The 16,736-nt window shown below is 40.6% G+C and overlaps 1 protein-coding gene and 2 long non-coding RNA genes across 4 annotated transcripts; 2 read left to right on the top strand and 1 right to left on the bottom strand.

Annotated features, from left to right (window-relative positions):
• The first annotated feature begins 38 nt into the window (after positions 1–38).
• On the top strand, positions 39–685 carry LOC140952699 (uncharacterized). The gene is made up of 3 exons (XR_012167380.1): positions 39–154; positions 300–354; positions 620–685. It is a non-coding gene; the product is annotated as an uncharacterized lncRNA (long non-coding RNA).
• Positions 686–1,749: 1,064 nt separating this feature from the next.
• LOC140952654 (uncharacterized) lies at positions 1,750–2,924 on the top strand. Its single transcript, XR_012167375.1, has 3 exons — positions 1,750–1,806; positions 2,166–2,225; positions 2,806–2,924. It is a non-coding gene; the product is annotated as an uncharacterized lncRNA (long non-coding RNA).
• Positions 2,925–5,605: 2,681 nt separating this feature from the next.
• Positions 5,606–14,525, bottom strand: LOC140952052 (lysosomal acid lipase/cholesteryl ester hydrolase-like). Of its 2 annotated transcripts, XM_073401462.1 has the most exons (7): positions 14,318–14,525; positions 11,944–12,260; positions 10,143–10,386; positions 8,587–8,742; positions 7,984–8,055; positions 7,798–7,869; positions 5,606–7,090 (listed from the first exon to the last, which is right to left on the bottom strand). In XM_073401462.1, the coding sequence occupies exons 1-7, from the start codon at positions 14,423–14,425 to the stop codon at positions 6,827–6,829; spliced, it is 1,233 nt and encodes a 410-aa protein (XP_073257563.1). In that variant the 5' UTR covers positions 14,426–14,525; the 3' UTR covers positions 5,606–6,826. The 2 variants fall into 2 exon arrangements, with proteins under 2 accessions (XP_073257563.1, XP_073257564.1); XM_073401463.1 differs by lacking the exon at positions 7,984–8,055.
• Between the last annotated feature and the right edge of the window lie 2,211 nt (positions 14,526–16,736).

Below are 16,736 nucleotides of genomic sequence, written 5' to 3'. Positions count from 1 at the left end.
TCTATTATGACGTCACAAAGTCTCCGCGGTCCTTCAGCTCAGTACATGTCTCAGTAGATCAACCCAACAAAAGACAAACCTCTGGGGCAGTATTCACAGCTTACTGCTTATCAGTAGCGTAAAAAACTATGAGAACACGTCAAACCCGATTGAGGTAACAAAAAAACAGAAACATTGTTTTTTTTTGTACCTGACAAAGGAACTTTTTTATAATGTTTTTTTCAATTTCTATGCAATCTACAATGATTTCATTTAGCACAACACTTCTTTTGTTATTTCCGTTCCATTTTATTCCATAGTTCTCAGAAGTTTAATTCACAGTTTTGCTGGAATATATATCATAAAAAGTGGATGGTAAGTTTTTTATAATGAAAACAACGTAGTTAAATGTCCATTTTTTTTTTCTAGCCAGTATGTTCAGATTTCAGTCATTATAAGTTTGCCGTATTAAATTTTTTATCTCAGAGAAAATAGACAAATAAATAAATTGATGAATGAATAAATATTAAATACAGTAAATAATGGTACAAACAATACTAATTTCACTAAAATGAAGGCATGAGACTAAAAACTGACTGCTGACTAGTTTTCTTTTTCATTTACTTTCTCTTCACGAAAGTATTTCAGGGTCAACTGTATACCCGAGGACATGCTTCCACGATGCGGAGAAAAAACATTGGAGGCTCAGTTCTGCGGGAAAAATTCTACAAAAGGTGCGTCGTAGCTAGTATTGACGAGGAGAAGAAAAGCATCAAATTTACTATATTTTAGAAAAGTATAAATAAAATGCAGCTGTGTAAAACAGCTTACGAAGAGGTTAGAACATTAAAACGAGTATTAGAAACAGAAAAATCATAATAATGAGTTTTATGACAGTTCTTCCACGAGTTGGTTCTTTATGAGTAGCCATACAATAATGCTTTTTTCAGTTTTTTGTTTTGCAGGCCACCCGCAATTTTATTTCATCTGTCCCGTTGAACAATCGGCTTGATTTTGAAGAGATTCGTACATGCAATCTTGGAAATTGAATAACAACAAAACGTTTTATTTCTTAGAACGATCATCAAACCTTCCTATTAACATAAAAAGGGACGTACTTGCAAGCTGGAGCGAACGAGAAAGAGATGTCTTTACTCGAAGGTACTGATCATGATTTGCTACGCTAACTCCTAGTTGTAGTAATTAGTATAGCACACATTTAGGTTATTTACGTTCTTTTGTAAGTTTTTCTCTCTGAAGAAAAAAATACATTAATATAGCTTAACGCGTGTTACAATCTGCATCATACTAAATAAGTATTTATGTTAAAATGTTAAAATGACGATTAAAATATTGTACGTTGAAGCACTGATCACATGTTGACTTACTCGATCTTGTTTGCCTTAGTGTACACATTGTTTTTTAAGATCTAAAAAATAAGAACCTTTCTCAAATTATAGGCTAAACAGGTTCTTACACAGATGGTTCTACTTGATTCACTCCCATGGAGCCATTTGATCAAGATTTGAATAAAATCAGGCCTATATTCGCTTGCCTCCCTGGGATTCATTTAATTTATTTATTCATTCAATTATCAGCACTAAAGAACTGTGCAATTAATGTATTTTAGTCCCGTTTAAGGCTGAAACAAATCTTCTCACCTTAGAGTGTAAAGAAGAAAGTTTGACTTTGGATTGTAAATTGAAAGGATCGCAAGTATGTCCGATAAACATTCCCAACAAAGTATTGATGATGACTTTTCAATTCCACAGATTCATCAAGTTCGGGAAAGATTTCACTCAAATTGCTTATTCTTTGCCAGGCAAGGTGAGACGTCTGCGTCATTACAGTAAAGCGATTAAGGGCCTGTTTACATGGAGGTGGGGTACCTGAGATAGGTGAGGTAACCCGCTTAGGTGGGGTAACCCGCTTGTCCGTATAATCTCTCATTTTAATGTGATCACGTTTACATGTTAGGTGGGGTAACCCGCCACATGTTACCTCACCTACCTGGGGTCCGCCACCTTCATGTAAACAGGCCCTTATACAGTTTGGCAAAGGAACAAACAAATTCAATCTTTACAAAGACAAGACCCATTTGATGCAACGCCATTTCTGATACCAAAATTTATTAAATCATTCAGTGAGCTGTTAGTTTTCTCATGACAATCCTTCGCACTTTGCAGACAGTGGCTCAGTGCATTCATTATTACTACCTCACCAAGCATCAAATCCTTTACAAACAGGTAAGGATATCGAAGTAGACTTGATCAGTGAAACACAATCATCTAATCACTTGACGTTGCTCTAGTTTAAACAGGAAAGGTGGCAAACCCAAGGCGCTGGAAGGAAATTTGGGACTTGCCCGCAACTATACGCATATATATTGTCTCACCGGAGTAACGCGCTGATAATTAAAGAGAGCAAAATGAAAGGGTACTTAAATTATTCAGTTCCACGCACTGCGGACCTACCAAGCCCCTCCGATTTGGCAACAACAAGTTAAAGAGCTTCTTTAGGTTTCTACCTGATCGAATTTTTTCAGATTAATCGGTATGAGTTCCACGCAAGAATACTGTTTTCGTTCCAAGTCGGTTAACCAGATTAGTTATCTGAAATGACCCATCCCCTTGGCCCCCATACAGAATTGTCAGCCCCACTCCATCCTCCTTTGGGAATGAGTCATGCATTTCTCGTCTTTGGTAGGAGACGACCTGCTACCTAAAACTAGAATAAGCTTTGCCACAGGCAGCCCAATAATCATTTTAAAAAGTCGTTAGCAAAAATAACCAAGATTGCAAGAGCTTTTCTTTTCTTTCATTTCAGTTACAAAAAATGGCAATTGATGCGGAATGTGAAACTCCTATTGTTAAAGCACGCGGTATCGGGAAAGGAAAGAAAAAAGCTTTGGATTGTTCTAGAAACGCTGAAATTGATAGGAACAACATAGGATATGTTTTGTGTTTTGATAAAACAAGCTCCATAGTAGATCCTGAACCCGGGAATGGTACCAAAAAATTCGGAGAGTTCTCATTTGAGAGACTGGGGGAAAACGCCACAGAGGACTTGAAATCCAGTTTTAAACTGACGCCGAGAGACATCTGCTTTCGAAAACAGCAACCAAAATTGCCTGAGAGCGGTGAACAAAGTAAAAGCAAGACATCAAAATTCTTAACAAAACTTTTGCCAAATACTGCTGCTCCACTAGGTGAGCTTTGCCGTAGATACAGCTTAAATAAAAGACAAGAAAACGGCAATGAAATGACTTTTTTTGGAAGGGAGCCTGGTTATTCCATGAATAAAAACCATGAGGATGGGCAAACAACAGAGAATCGTCAAAATCAGGAAAAGACATACGGCATGATGCAGTATCATTGTCATGGCGAGGGGACCGACGATGAAAACTATACATCGATATCTTGCGTTGATAAAAAACAGCGTTCATCAATCAACACGGCTGACGAAATTATGGTTATGAGACACTGGGTAGAGGCTGGTTCATCTTACGATGTCTTGTGTAACAAGGAAAAGGAGGCGAAGAACTTAGGAATGCTTTTCGGCGGAAAGGGGATGTTGAAGAAGACACAGAAACTAAAAGGTGGCGTAGAAGAGTGTCTTAGTACTAGTGTTGAGAATAGACCTCGGAAAGAGATGTGCAAAGAGAAACCTGATAAAGGTCTTAAGAAGAACATCTGTATGGACAATACAAGAAAAGAAGCAAGAATGAATAGAAATAACAATTTAAAAGGCCTCAAAAAAGAAGCGAACGGACCAAAGACGAATCACTGTTCTATCAAACTAAGTTTTCCTTACAGTCAAAAGAAAAGAAAGGTTGAAAAACTCAAAGAGGCAAGCTATTTTTGTAATGAGGGAAAAGTCAAGAGATTCAAACCGAAATCCGGCGGAGATCTCAGTGGGAACATTTCTTTAAAGAAACAAAAAGGTGAACTTGAAAATACAGATGTGGCTCACTCCTCAGAGGCGTGCTCAGATTCTGCTTTCCCATTGATCAACAGCGAGCGTAAACTTATAATGACCGCTGACCAAACAAACACGAGGCCTTGGAATGCTCATGTTCCTATGACGCAGACTGAAAGTAAAGGGAAGCGCTCCAAGGGCTGTACCAGAAGTAATTACAGGGAAATCTTTAAAAATAAAGCAGGCATAAATCAGGGATGGAATGAGACTTCTGAGCAACAACACCAAAGGAATTTTGAACTCACAGAAGAAGAAACCGCTCATTTACAGCCTCAGAGTAACGTTTTCCAAAGGGCTGTCATCTCTTGTGATAGCAAGAAGATAAACGGACCACTCAAAGAAAAGCTGTCATTAAAGAACAAAAACAACCGTAGCTGCGCTAAACAATCAATAAACATGAAAAATCAAGGTTCTAGCACTCCAAGTAAGACTTACTACAGAGCGCCTGATAAACAGACCCAAAATAGAGTAAAGACACAACCCACCACTCGTCATGCAAACATAGTTAGTGCTGGCGCACAAACGTTCGATTTAGCTTCTGTCTTTTATGATATTAAATCAGCAAAATGCAACGCGAAGACCAGTGAGCAGGTTAAGCCTTACGCCGGCGATAATAGAATGACATGTGTTAAGTCAAAACGAACAAAAGATGGTGCAACGAATAAGCTTACAAGGGCTGGGGAAACATCTCACGGTCATGTAGCCCACCAGTTCCGTAAGGATTGTACAGTTTCCATAGAAACCCAACCTTTCGCTGATAGAAATAAAATTCAAAGCCAAGTTAAAGCCGTGCTGACTCGGCCTACAGCCTCAAAGGATCTAGACTACTTCCACAACCATAACAGTTCAAATCCAAACTACAGTGGAAACACGGATTATCAAAGAACTTGTGTAAAGGAAAACTGGCTGGAAGCCCAAGAAAAAAGCTTCATTGACACAATTATGGAAGCAGCAAAAGCGGCAGCAAAACCTTCGATAAATGTCAACCAAGGACAAACTAGTACTGAAGATAATGTTGCCAAGGGAACTAAACGAAAATTGACAAGCAAAATATTTGATCAGATTGCAGTTAAAAAAGCCTGCGTAAATTACCCTAACAACGATAATCGACAAGTTCAGGAGGTTTCTAAGGGGAAAATGCCAGCAAATAACAAATTCCTGGCAGAAAATTCTGGTCTAAGTGACAAAAACAGGAATATTATGGCAGAAAAGGTGGACTACAGCTCTTACGGATCAACAAGGAGCGGTGAGGAACATCACTGGTTGGTTGAAAACTTTTCGTGCAGGAAAACGTCTTCCTAGTCACAGTTGCAAAAATTATGACCACGAAACACTGCTGTTAGAATAAAGGTGCTGTTCTTGAATTTTTTTTGGAGTCATAATTCGAGTTCAAATTCCAATCATTGCTTTTATGCAAAATAAGGGCAAAAATTATATGCACAGGCTCATCTACAAACTTACGCGTTGAAGGCGTACCACAAGGTGACAGTCAGTTTACAAAAGGGGAGAGATAATGATCTCTCTATGTCTCAGCTACGCGGCTACCAGTAACAACCATAGCGCAATACTACGTACAGAATTCATAGTACACCAGTATGTGAGTATAAGGGGAGGAAGGTTTTTCGAAGATTTAGTTTGGGAAACCATCTTTTGCGGCGTAGTTCCAGGTTTCTTTATTTCAGCACAACAAACATGCACACTATGATATGCATTACAGAAAAGAATCGCGGAGAAACTTAAGGGCGATTGAGTTCCAAATTTTGGGTTAAAAACAGAGCTTAAATTAACTAACTATTCTCAAACTTAATACGAACTCTAAAAAAAAACATCACTGAAGCCATTCTCTCGAAAGGAAAACAAAGCATGTTGCTTTTTATATTTTTTTGACAATACAATTACGAGTTGAAAGCTAGCCCAAAAATCAATGTTATCAATTTGCAGTAGGCCAAAGACACGCAAACTAAACCATTACCACGTTTGTGTTTTCTTTGATTCGAAAACCAATCGGGTTACATAGCCCGATCTAAGTGACACCTTTTGATATATTTGCCGAACGTACATTAAAACGTGCGTCAACCATGATAGAACAATACAGACTGTTAGTTACTTGCAAGTCTAAGAATCAACGTTACACTTGCGCATGCGTAGGTAGTAAGACATGCTTTTAGTGTGCCTCTCACAATTGATGGCCATCAATATCTATTTTCTCGTTATCAAATAATTCTTTTGTAAAAAATGAAGATCAAACATGTATTTGCGTGAAACATAATTGGACTCTTTTCGGGTTGCGCTTGGGACTAGGCTGGTGTTGCTGTGGGGGATGAATTTTCACCCAGTTTCCTGTGCAACCTTGAATCGATAGCGTCCCCCAAAAAGAGTCCCATAGTACAATTCGAAACAACACCTCAGTTTGGCTAATTAGACGAACTTCATTTTAAAGCCGAATCCAATTATTGTTTTACTGAAGCGGGCACAATGTTACCCAAACTTTTCTTACCACAGTCGACTCTCGCGTTGCGCACAACCCGCTATAAAGGACACCTCAATAAAACGGACAGCAGCTAAATCCCCGGCGAAAACATATTACAGACGTTTAACTAAAATTTACTTTCGCTATTGGGGACACCCGCTAATGAGGACTCTGCCTTGAGGTGTCCGCAATAAAGGGAATTGACTGTATATCATGGGAAAAACGTATTAAGCAGATGCTTCCGTCACTAACTAGGTTCCTGTGACTGTACTGAACGGACACATTTCACGGCATCTTAATTTTAAAATAACTTCTTATTATTTTGGAATAATGAATCGATTCTTATTTTATTAAAAATATACAGAGAACACTTAGCGTTTGCGATTTTTCTTGAATATATTAAGGCTCAAAACCGGGATTAAACACATCCATATAATCCGACGTAATATTTCTAATTATATCATCATATACTATTTTAGCAGCGTCCATTCCCCAGATGAAGTCCAAATGGTCCCAATTTTCGATGGGTTTGTTGTAAAGTTTATTTGGTAGCAGTGGAAGAAGTGCTTTCACGTCTGTGGGGTCAGCAAGCCAGTCATTCTGTGCCCAGTATAAAGCCACGGGGACTGTCATGTCTGAGGCATTGTATTGAGGTGGAGTGGGCTAGAAAGAAACGGTATGAAAGAAGTTAGAAAGAGGCAGTGTTCTTGATGTGTCTGCTTCTCTTGGTAATTTATCAGGTACAAGCAAGGTCCCTGACGAACAATTTGGCCCATTCGCCAATGGAAATTTTCCCGAGAAAGAATTCTGTTTGAAGCAAGCCGAGCCGCAGGCTTCCTGGCCACTTTCTGGTCATTTTAAAACTAAATATATTAAAAGAGACAAACGTCGGAAAAGATTTTAAACTGTCTGCGCAAGGTAACGCGAGTGTAAGACAACTTTGGCTGAATGTAAAGTCTACTCTATTCAATACTGCTCTCACTGTGGAGAGTGGTTACTTTTAGTTTTGAAAATTCACGTAAAAGGGCGATGAACTTGACTCAAACGTGCAACAAAAATGTGTTACGGGTACGACAAATGCCGCTCATGATTCAGAGAAGTTCGTCTACACTCATTACCTCGCGACACCAAGGTTCACAGCAGTCCCAATTAATCTCCTACTACCAATCTGGTGATTGTCCTAAACTTGCTATTTAATTTAAAAGTTCCTACACCGATTAATATTCGTCCAAGTCCTTAAAAACCAATCTTTAGCACCCGTTGTGTTTCAGATCTACTCGACCTTTTTGGCCTCTCAGTAACGTCTTTTTTAATACTTCATGAAGAAGAAACCGAGCTTTTCGGTTTATTCCTCTCTTTATGAAGCATACCTGCCCATAGTGCTTCTTGTTTTCCTTTGAACTTCCGTAATCATACATCTGGAATTTCTTGGATTTGTACATCTAATTACAGAGAAAGATGTGATTAAAATGGCATAAGAAATCGTGCCTAACTGCATGTTAGGATACTCGGTGCGGATAGATCGGCAGGCATTAAGCTCAAATCAGTGACCTTACCTGCGCAAAGTGAACTATGTTCCTGACTGACGTTCCAGCTGGCGTGTGTGTATAATATATTGGAAGTCGAGTCTGTCATTAAAGCAAACAAAAAAAACCTTAACACTAGAGGTTACAAATGAGTATAGTGCTGTGGGCGGATGATGGACAGTAAAATATCACCTGAAAAACGTTGAACGGACATAGACATTTTGCAAATTACAGAACCCTCTATAATAATGTCAGTTAATATTTGTGGGATAAAGGACTACGAGGGATGAGTCCCACAATCAAAAGTTCTTTGTGGTTTGGGTCTTGATTACCCACTGGGTTTACAGACATGTACGAAAATATTAAATTTGAAACTGTTTGCGCGCGCGACAATGTGTAAACTTAGCGCGCTTAGAATAACGCAAAGAGAGTGTTACGATTTGAATTTGAACATACTTGCTACAACTCAACCTGACAAGCAATCGATGAAATGCCATCATTGGTGACCAAGGGTGACCTTTTTCTCGTACAACTTTATAGCTTGCGAAATCAGCCTAGCGTTAATTGGAATAGCTTTATTATATTTCTTCAATCGGATGAGATTTATCTTTTTATTGACTCAGTATTACTTACCTCATTCAGCTGTTTCTTATCAAAGCCACAGATGATAAAAATTATGTCTGAGCAGAACGTTTCCAATTCTTTATCTGAGCAAACATGCTTAGCCAACCAATGAATAATGACATCAGATGGTAGAAAATCACGAACGCCCAAAAGCTCAAACAAAATCTGCATAAAAAAGAAAGAATACAATTAAGAAGATTTTCCATGTTTTAAAGGTACGCACCTTAAAATAATTAATAGGGATCTTAAGATCCGAAGAATGCGATGGCAGCAAAAAACGAAGCTTAAAAAGTGAATTCGCGTTCTTCAATCTTCATCGCGATTATTCTGCCTGCAACTCACGTGAGCCTCTATGGGTATTTCCCAAGAAATCGAAGTCGCGACGATCGCCATTGATTTTAACCAAGTTTGACAACGTTAATCGTACAATGACGGCAAAGAAACCTACCACTGAAAAAAGCAAAACAAAAACTGAACGTAACAACGTTCAGTTTTTGTTTTGCTTTTTTCTCGTTTCCATCATCGTCGTGGTTGCGCTGAGCTCGCTAGTAGCGTTACCATGCAAAACAATTCTTGTGATGCGACGATCAGTTCGCCTGATGAGAAAACCGACGACTTGATGGAAAAGGCGAGACGAAATCGTCGACCGCAGGTATCCATACAGAGGCTCTCACTAACTCGAACGCTCCTGGCCCGGGTTGTTTAAACGTTGGATAGGGCTATCCATCGGATAAATCACAATCTAGTGGATAAGTATTAGAAAACCAATTACGCTATCCACTGGACAGAGATTTATCCAGTGGATAGCGCTATCACCTTTTGAACAACTGGGGCCTGGAGCTGAACTCATAAAGCTACGTGCAAACGGACATCGCAATGTTAAGAGTTGTTGCGTCCGTTTGCACGGAGCGGAGCTAATAGTTTGACCGGTTTCAAACTTTGCGTAACAACTTCCAACAACATCCAACAACATGCAACAGGGTGTGCAAATGGACGCAACATATAAAACCTAACAATGTTGGGAGTTTCAAAAGATGGTTGAGTTTGATCGGCCGGGTGAACGTAGTCCTGAATAGGACTGTTGTTGTTGACAGTGACTGAGGTTTCGACAACCTGTGCGGTAGTCATCTTCAGAGTCAAAGTGGGAGTTGTTAGCCAACACTGTTGCGTCCGTTTGCACGGGGCTTGAGAACCATATCCAAATTGAGAAAGATAACTTATGGGTTATGGCTTTCAGGCTCTTATTCCATCTCTTCAATTTGTCAAATGTTGGCGGATTTTCGTGGAGCTGAATTTTAAAGGAAGGTACAAGAGGGTCCGAGTCCTCCATAAAAACCTGAAGAGAAATTTCCGTTTCCAGTGGTTCATCGAAGGCTAAGAAATGTACAAAGGAGTATGATGCACTTGCAAAGTTAATCTAAACCTGTTGCTTGTGTATCAGTTTTTTTCCCGCAAAATTAGGAGGTAAATTTAGATTGTTTCTCACGAAAACCCCTGCATTAAGCATTGGAACAGAGGTCTACACTACAGGGTTACATGCCTACGGTGTTCATCTAACATCATACCTCTATTTCGTCTATCGCATCAGCAAGATATTTAATAGGACTCTCCATATGGCCCACAGTGGCCACGGGTCCCATAGCAAAGAACTTCTTCACTTTTTTCGCTAATTCTTTATTCCTGGAAAACTCGGCAAAAGCCATCGTGGTTCCTTGTGAATGGGCAGCGTAATATATCGAGGACTGTGATGTTTTGTTTGTAACAAAGTTCAACACGGCGGGAAGGTCTTGGCTTGCCATCTCATCCCAGCTACAAGATTAACAAACATTTTATAACTGCAATTTCTCTTGTACTTTTATCCATTTATTACCAAGTCTGTGTAAGGTGGGCCGCTTAACGGTTGGAACATTTCGTTGAGTAATGAATACGCCTGCTCAACGTTTTCCTGAAAAGAACTTGGGGAGATGGCCCTTCTCGAAGTTGAGTAGTAAATAGCAGTATATGTATAGCCATTTACTGGGGGCTCGTCGTTACAATAGGGACCTTACGATCCGACAACGGCGACGTCCATGAAAACGTCGTTGAAAAATGGACTTCGCATCATTTTAGACGTTTTCGCCATTATCCCGATTCGCCCTGTTACTTAAAAGAAGGGAATTTTGGTTGGAGCTGAAGAGAGGGGGCTGCGCCCGAGTTCAGACAGAGATGGTAGAAGTTATCGCCTTGTCGTTCCCGTACTCAAGTAAACTTAAAGTGTGGTCATTTCACGTCGTTGTTGTGCAGACACAGCAAAGAAATGTACAAAAAAGCGTGATGCACGTGCAGAGTTGTTGTTTTGCTCGTTAAAACTATTGTTTTTTTCACGTTCTCCTTGCAGTCGCCGTCGTAGTTTCGTAAGGTCCCTAATACCTATAGACCGCAAGCGGTCGTCCTTTTTTCCTCAGAGCCACGCGCGGCGAGTGTAAAAGTAAAATTTGCAAATTAATGGTAAAAAGGAGGAGAGATGTGGGCGGAGAGCGGAAAAAGCTTCCGCCATCGTTCCTCGCGCCTTCGCCGCTCGCCCCCCACGCGTACTCCTGATCTACTGTGACTCAACGACCAACAAAACAGTAGCCTGAGAGCAAGCTATTCACGACGAGTCGTATTTGTAGTGAGCCGCCATAGAACTTGAAAAAGTCCCCAAACGAAGAGCTTACTCGCGGCCTCACATCACAGTTCCTCTTAGCCCGCCTCACAAGCCAGCTATAACTAAACGTATGGTAACGGACAGCAAAAAATGTACAACTTATTTTGCAACATTGCTGCTAAACGAGTAGCCTGCGTAGCATGGCGGTTTTGTCGAGCCTAACCCTAACCCTAACCCGCCCCAATCTCCTCGCGGTTTCTTTGCCCTCGCCCGCCTTTATTACTTAACGCGCCCAACCAAAACCGCCATGCTACGCAGGCTACTAAACGAGTTCAATAGCGATGTTGAGCGTTTTACCACCCACGACCTTAACCTGTCTTGCAACAAATCAGGTTGTTGCAGGTTTGGAAAAGTTGTTGCAGAAAGAAGAGTAGCTTTACTTTTTGCACCAAAATTTGTACATGATGCGCGTTTTAACGGCCCATGGCAAACTTGTTTTGCAACTCCCGTGTATGGCGTGACTCCCGCCTTATTTCATCCAATCAGAAGTCAGTTATTCACGCAACTTGCAGCAACCAGATTTGTCGCAACTTGCACGACCGGTTTGAACGTGGATGATAAAACGCGCAACATCACTTTCGCGCGTTTTGCACCAATGCTTCGAAACAATTGGCACGCTTTTGTAGCCCGATTAACCCTAGCTTACGCGACATATGTTAAAAAGTGGGCGACTGTCTGACCTAAAATTCCAAAACTCATCAGAATGCACCGGGTACTTTACATGGCGAAGACCGTACGTATTTCCTCTTACATTCCCCAACCAAACGTCGAATCCTGCGTCAGCCAGGATGAAAGCAAAACCCTCATTCGGTAAATTAACGACCCAATTGGACGAGGAGCAAAGGAGACCGTGCTGGAGGAATATCACTGGCTTTGGACCGCTGCTGGGATCCTGATTTCTTCCTGATGGTATCCTCTGTATGTAAATAATGTAACCATCATCTGTAACAACGCTGTACTCCTCGGCAGGATACCCATTGTAACGGATGATTTGGGTCTGCAAAATATTAAAAGAGGAGAGAATTGATCGCGATGTCAGTATTTCTTCTCTAAACTCTGCGGGCCTTTTTGAACTATCACTATGTGAGGGTGCTTGTTCGGAAAATTAATATATTTAGAAATTTTGCACAGTGTAGGTAACGATTTATGGGATTTCATATGAGACAAGTAAAAATTCGAAACAAATTCGCCTTATATAAGTGGAGGTCAAGCGACACGAGCTTGGTTTACACAATTACTCATACTCAATCTGACTTTAGAGGTCTCTGAACAAGACAAGGTTTTTAGTATTTGTTAGTCGACTGAGAGAATCTGACAGGTTCCATGTGGAATGTGTGGGGAGAAGAGCTGGCGCACTGATAAGAGCAATCATCTTCTCACCAAAGCAAAGCTGCCTGGGTTCTCTTCTCCAAGAGGTTTTATTCTGGCACTCCCCCTCTCCTCAAAACCCAACATATCCAACTTCCACTTCGACACAGTCACTTAAAGGACGAAAGTCTTAACAGTTCTTGGAAATGCAGAGCGTCACATTTTCTAAATAACCTTTGTTTTTTGTTTTGTTGTCGCTGTTGCTGTCGATTTTGGAGCCAGATGTTGTCGCAACATTAAAAATAATCTATAGATTTAGCCCAAAACTCTCGGGGTTGCGTGACTTGGCTAAAATAAGGGATTTACGATCCGACGACGCGATGGCAGCGAAAACGTCGCATAAAAAGTGAATTTACTTTCTTCCAGTGTTTATCGCGATTATTCCTACCCATTTACTTTTATAGTTCAAAGTAGGAGAACCCCCCTGGAGTTGAATTACTAGGATCCCTATCCAAGTTGAGAAAGAGAAATAAAATTTCGTCGTCGCTTGTTTACGTCCTCCATAAAATGCGATAATGGTAAGCAATTTCACGTCGTAGTTATGCAAAAACGGCAAATAAATTTACAAAAAGGTATGGTTCACGTGTACAGTTGTTGTTTTTCCCTCTAAACCTATTTCTTTTACGTTCTCGTTGCCATCGCGTTGTCAGATCTTAAAGTCCCTTTCTTCGCGTCACTGCCTGAAAAGCCCATTCTGCAAGAACCACTTTTCGAGTAAGGACTTTGACCAGTCTTCTCTTTGACTAGTTTCTTTAAAAACGCGAAAAATCCGAGGGCAGAACAAAGAAACGAGAGCAAAACCGAGAGATTTAACTCCATAATCATCAGTCAGCTCACGTGCCTCAATTGAGGAAATAAAACGACTGCTGGCAGTCCGCTTTCCGTTGCGACGTTTACTCTATGAGTGAGTTACAATATTAGTGAGTCGTTATATTTTACAGGTTGCAACTAATTCACAAATCAAATTGGTGAAAAAAAATTTAAATCAGTTTCAACGCTTCATAACAAAAATCAAGTTAGTTCAGCAGCAGTGCAGCCTGCCAGTATGCATAAGTTCAGGGATACCACTGGCGTTACCTGTAGGCAATTACGTCATCGACGTTTTAGCTTCGCCTTTCATTTTCAAAGCGCAAAGGTTATTATTTGTTCAGATAACTACAAGGACAGAGCCAACTTTTCTCTGTCCGTTTTAACCTTTAGGGCCTCAGTGTTCGTTACATGGCTGTAAGCGTCATAATTGTTCATGTTTAGGTGTTGACCGAAACACTTATTTGTTTGAAGGCAAATTACTTTCATTCAGCTATTTTGTTTTCCCCCAAAACGCAAAAATGCCGAATCTTCATCGCATATTTGGAACATTTTCCACAACAAAGCATTTTAAATAATTGCCAGAAGAAAGAGTGAGAAGATTCAAAATAGCGTAGAGCGAAACTTGACCGTTTAACATTAGTTTGCCGCAGTCATGAAATATGTATTCATCATGCATTTCAGTCGTATGTCTATTGTTCATAAATAGAAACCACAATTAGCATTTACTAAAGGGTGCTTTAGTTTATTAAGTATACTCATAAATGAGGGTAGGTATTGAAGATTTTGTGACGCACTTATCGGTTATTAAAGAAAAGACAGCTCAGTTTTGTCTATAAGCATGCAACCATGACTGGACTAAAACCATTATGTACTTACCACATTCATGTCCGTCTCGGGTAAATAATGAAGCTTCGATAGCTTTGCAGCAACAGCGGCTGTCACCAAAACTGTTGAGTAAAGCATTAGAAACGAAACAATTGACATTTTCACGCTACTTTGGGCAAAAATGAACCAGCCAAGATCAAGACGCTGTTGCCACAAACGCAGCTTCAATTGTGACGATGCAAATTACCTGTAATTAAAGTAATGACTAAACACGTCACGTGGTAGAAAATTTGCTGTTAAGTGACAACTCGTGACCACCTTGTGAGGGAGATTGTCTCATACAGGGGTCAACCTGGGTCAACCTTGTCTCCTTCACAGCTTTTTTTAGGCTCGTCACGCAACACTCCCTCGGAGGAGTGTTGCGTGACGAGCCTAAAAACGGCTGCGAAGGAGACTAAGGTCAACCGGGTCTGCTCCACAGTAACCCTACCCATGTAGTTTGTCAACTTCACGGGGAGACAATTTTTGCGGTTACGGACGCAGAGGTCCTCGGAATCGACCTTGAGGTTCTTTATGTTGGAAATCTGCTCCCTGGCCGGGTGCCTTCCGAACTCTTAGCCTTTGTCAGAAAAGCCTCTGTAGTAAATGTATATCCTTTTCCTATCCAAGATACTTTCTGTGCGTGCCCCTGCTGGGGATCCAACCAAATTTTGTGTTTCCCTCCCCCCACTCACGACGAAACACTGCAGTTTCTTTAGAAACGTAACCTTTTATTCATTAACTGGACGAAATGGACAAACTTGAAGATCGTTCTGAGATCTCTATTATAAAAAAAGCATACTGAAGGACAAAGTCATTTTTTCCTTTGTTTTATAGCAACGCGCGAAAAAGTTATGCGACAAGGAAATCCACTCTTTCATTTGTATTGTACCAAGACCCATAGGTATGGCTTTTGATTGTACCCATCTCGCTATCCGTCAAACGAGAACAAAAGACCAGTAAGGGTCCAGTGACAAGAGTGTTTCTATGATAATTACTTCAGATTTAATTATGTTACCCACAATAACGACGTCTAGTTAATTAGCATAGTTCAATTGCTCTAAACCGTCGAGTTGGTAACGTGCTAGCCTGCATAGCAAGCGTTTCCGCGCGAGTTCGTCGAGAAAGTTGGGACGAGAGCAAAGAAAAAAAAAAGGAATGAGGGGGGAGGGGGAAGGGAGCGAAGAGAGAGACTGGGGGAAAAACGCTACAGAGGACTTGAAATCCAGTTTTAAAGTGACGCCGAGATACATCTGCGTTCAAAAACACCAACCAAAATTGTCTGAGAGCGGTGAACAAAGCAGAAAGCAAGATATCGAAATTTTTAACAAACCTTTTGGCAAATACTGCTGCTCCACTAGGTGAGCTTTCATGCCGTTGATACAGCTTAAAAAGACAAGAAAACGGCAACAAAATGACTTTTTTGGAAGGGGGCCTGGTTATTCCATGAATAAAAATCAGGAGGATGAGCAAACAATAGAGAATCGTCAATATCACGAAAATACATACGGCATAATGCAGTATCATTGTTATGGCGAGGGGACCGACGATAAAAGCTATACATCGATATCTTGCATTGGTAAAAAACAGCGTTCATCAATCAACACGGCTGACGAGACTCTGGTTATGAGACACTGGGCAGAGCCTGGTTCATCTTACGACGTCTTGTGTAACAAGGAAGAGGAGGCAAAGAACTTAGGAGTGCATTCCGGCAGTCAGGGGATGTTGAAGAGGACACAAGCTCAAAGGAGGCGTAGAAGAGTGTCTTAGTGTTGAGAATAGACCTCGGAAAGAGATGTGCAAAGAGAAACCTGATAAAGGTCTTAAGAAGAACATCTGTATGGACAACACAAGAAAAGAAGCAAGAATGAATAGAAATAACAATATAAAATGCCTAAAAAAAGAAGCGAACGGAGCAAAGACGAATCACTGTTCTATCAGACTAAGTTTTCCTTACACTCAAAAGAAAAGAAAGACTGAAAACGTCAAAGAGGCAAGCTGTTTTTGTAATGAGGGAAAGGTCAAGAGATTCAAACCGAAATCCGGCGGAGATGTCAGTGGGAACATTTCTTTAAAGAAACAAAAATGTGAACTTGAAAATACAGACGTGGCTCATTCCTCAGAGGCGTGCTCAGATTCTGCTTTCCCATTGATCAACAGCGAGCGTAAACTTTTAATGACCGCTGACCAAACTAACACTAGGCCTTGGAATGCCCATGTTCCTATGACGCAGACTCAAAGTAAAGGGAAGGGCTGCAAGGGCTGTACCAGAAGTAATCACAGGGACATCTTTAAAAATAAAGCAGTCATAAATCAGGGATGGAATGAGACTTCTGAGCAACAACACCAAAGGAATTTTGAACTCAAGACACAACCTAGCACTCGTCATGCAAACATAGTTAGTGCTGGCACACAAACGTTCGATTTAGCT

Source organism: Porites lutea, chromosome 11 (assembly GCF_958299795.1).
Source record: "Porites lutea chromosome 11, jaPorLute2.1, whole genome shotgun sequence".
Taxonomy (NCBI): Eukaryota; Metazoa; Cnidaria; class Anthozoa; order Scleractinia; family Poritidae; genus Porites; species Porites lutea.
The sequence above is the reverse complement of the archived record's forward strand: the minus strand, read 5'-3'. Positions and strand labels throughout refer to the sequence as shown.

Coding starts and splice junctions, on each gene's coding strand:
- LOC140952052 (XM_073401462.1), bottom strand. CDS start 14,425: ATGTCAATTGTTTCGTTTCTAATGCTTTACTCAACAGTTTTGGTGACA. Junction 10,387..11,943: donor GATGAGTTTTGGAATTTTAG/GTCAGACAGTCG, acceptor TTAATCTTGTAG/CTGGGATGAGATGGCAAGCC. Junction 8,743..10,142: donor ATGCGATAGACGAAATAGAG/GTATGATGTTAG, acceptor TTTTTTATGCAG/ATTTTGTTTGAGCTTTTGGG.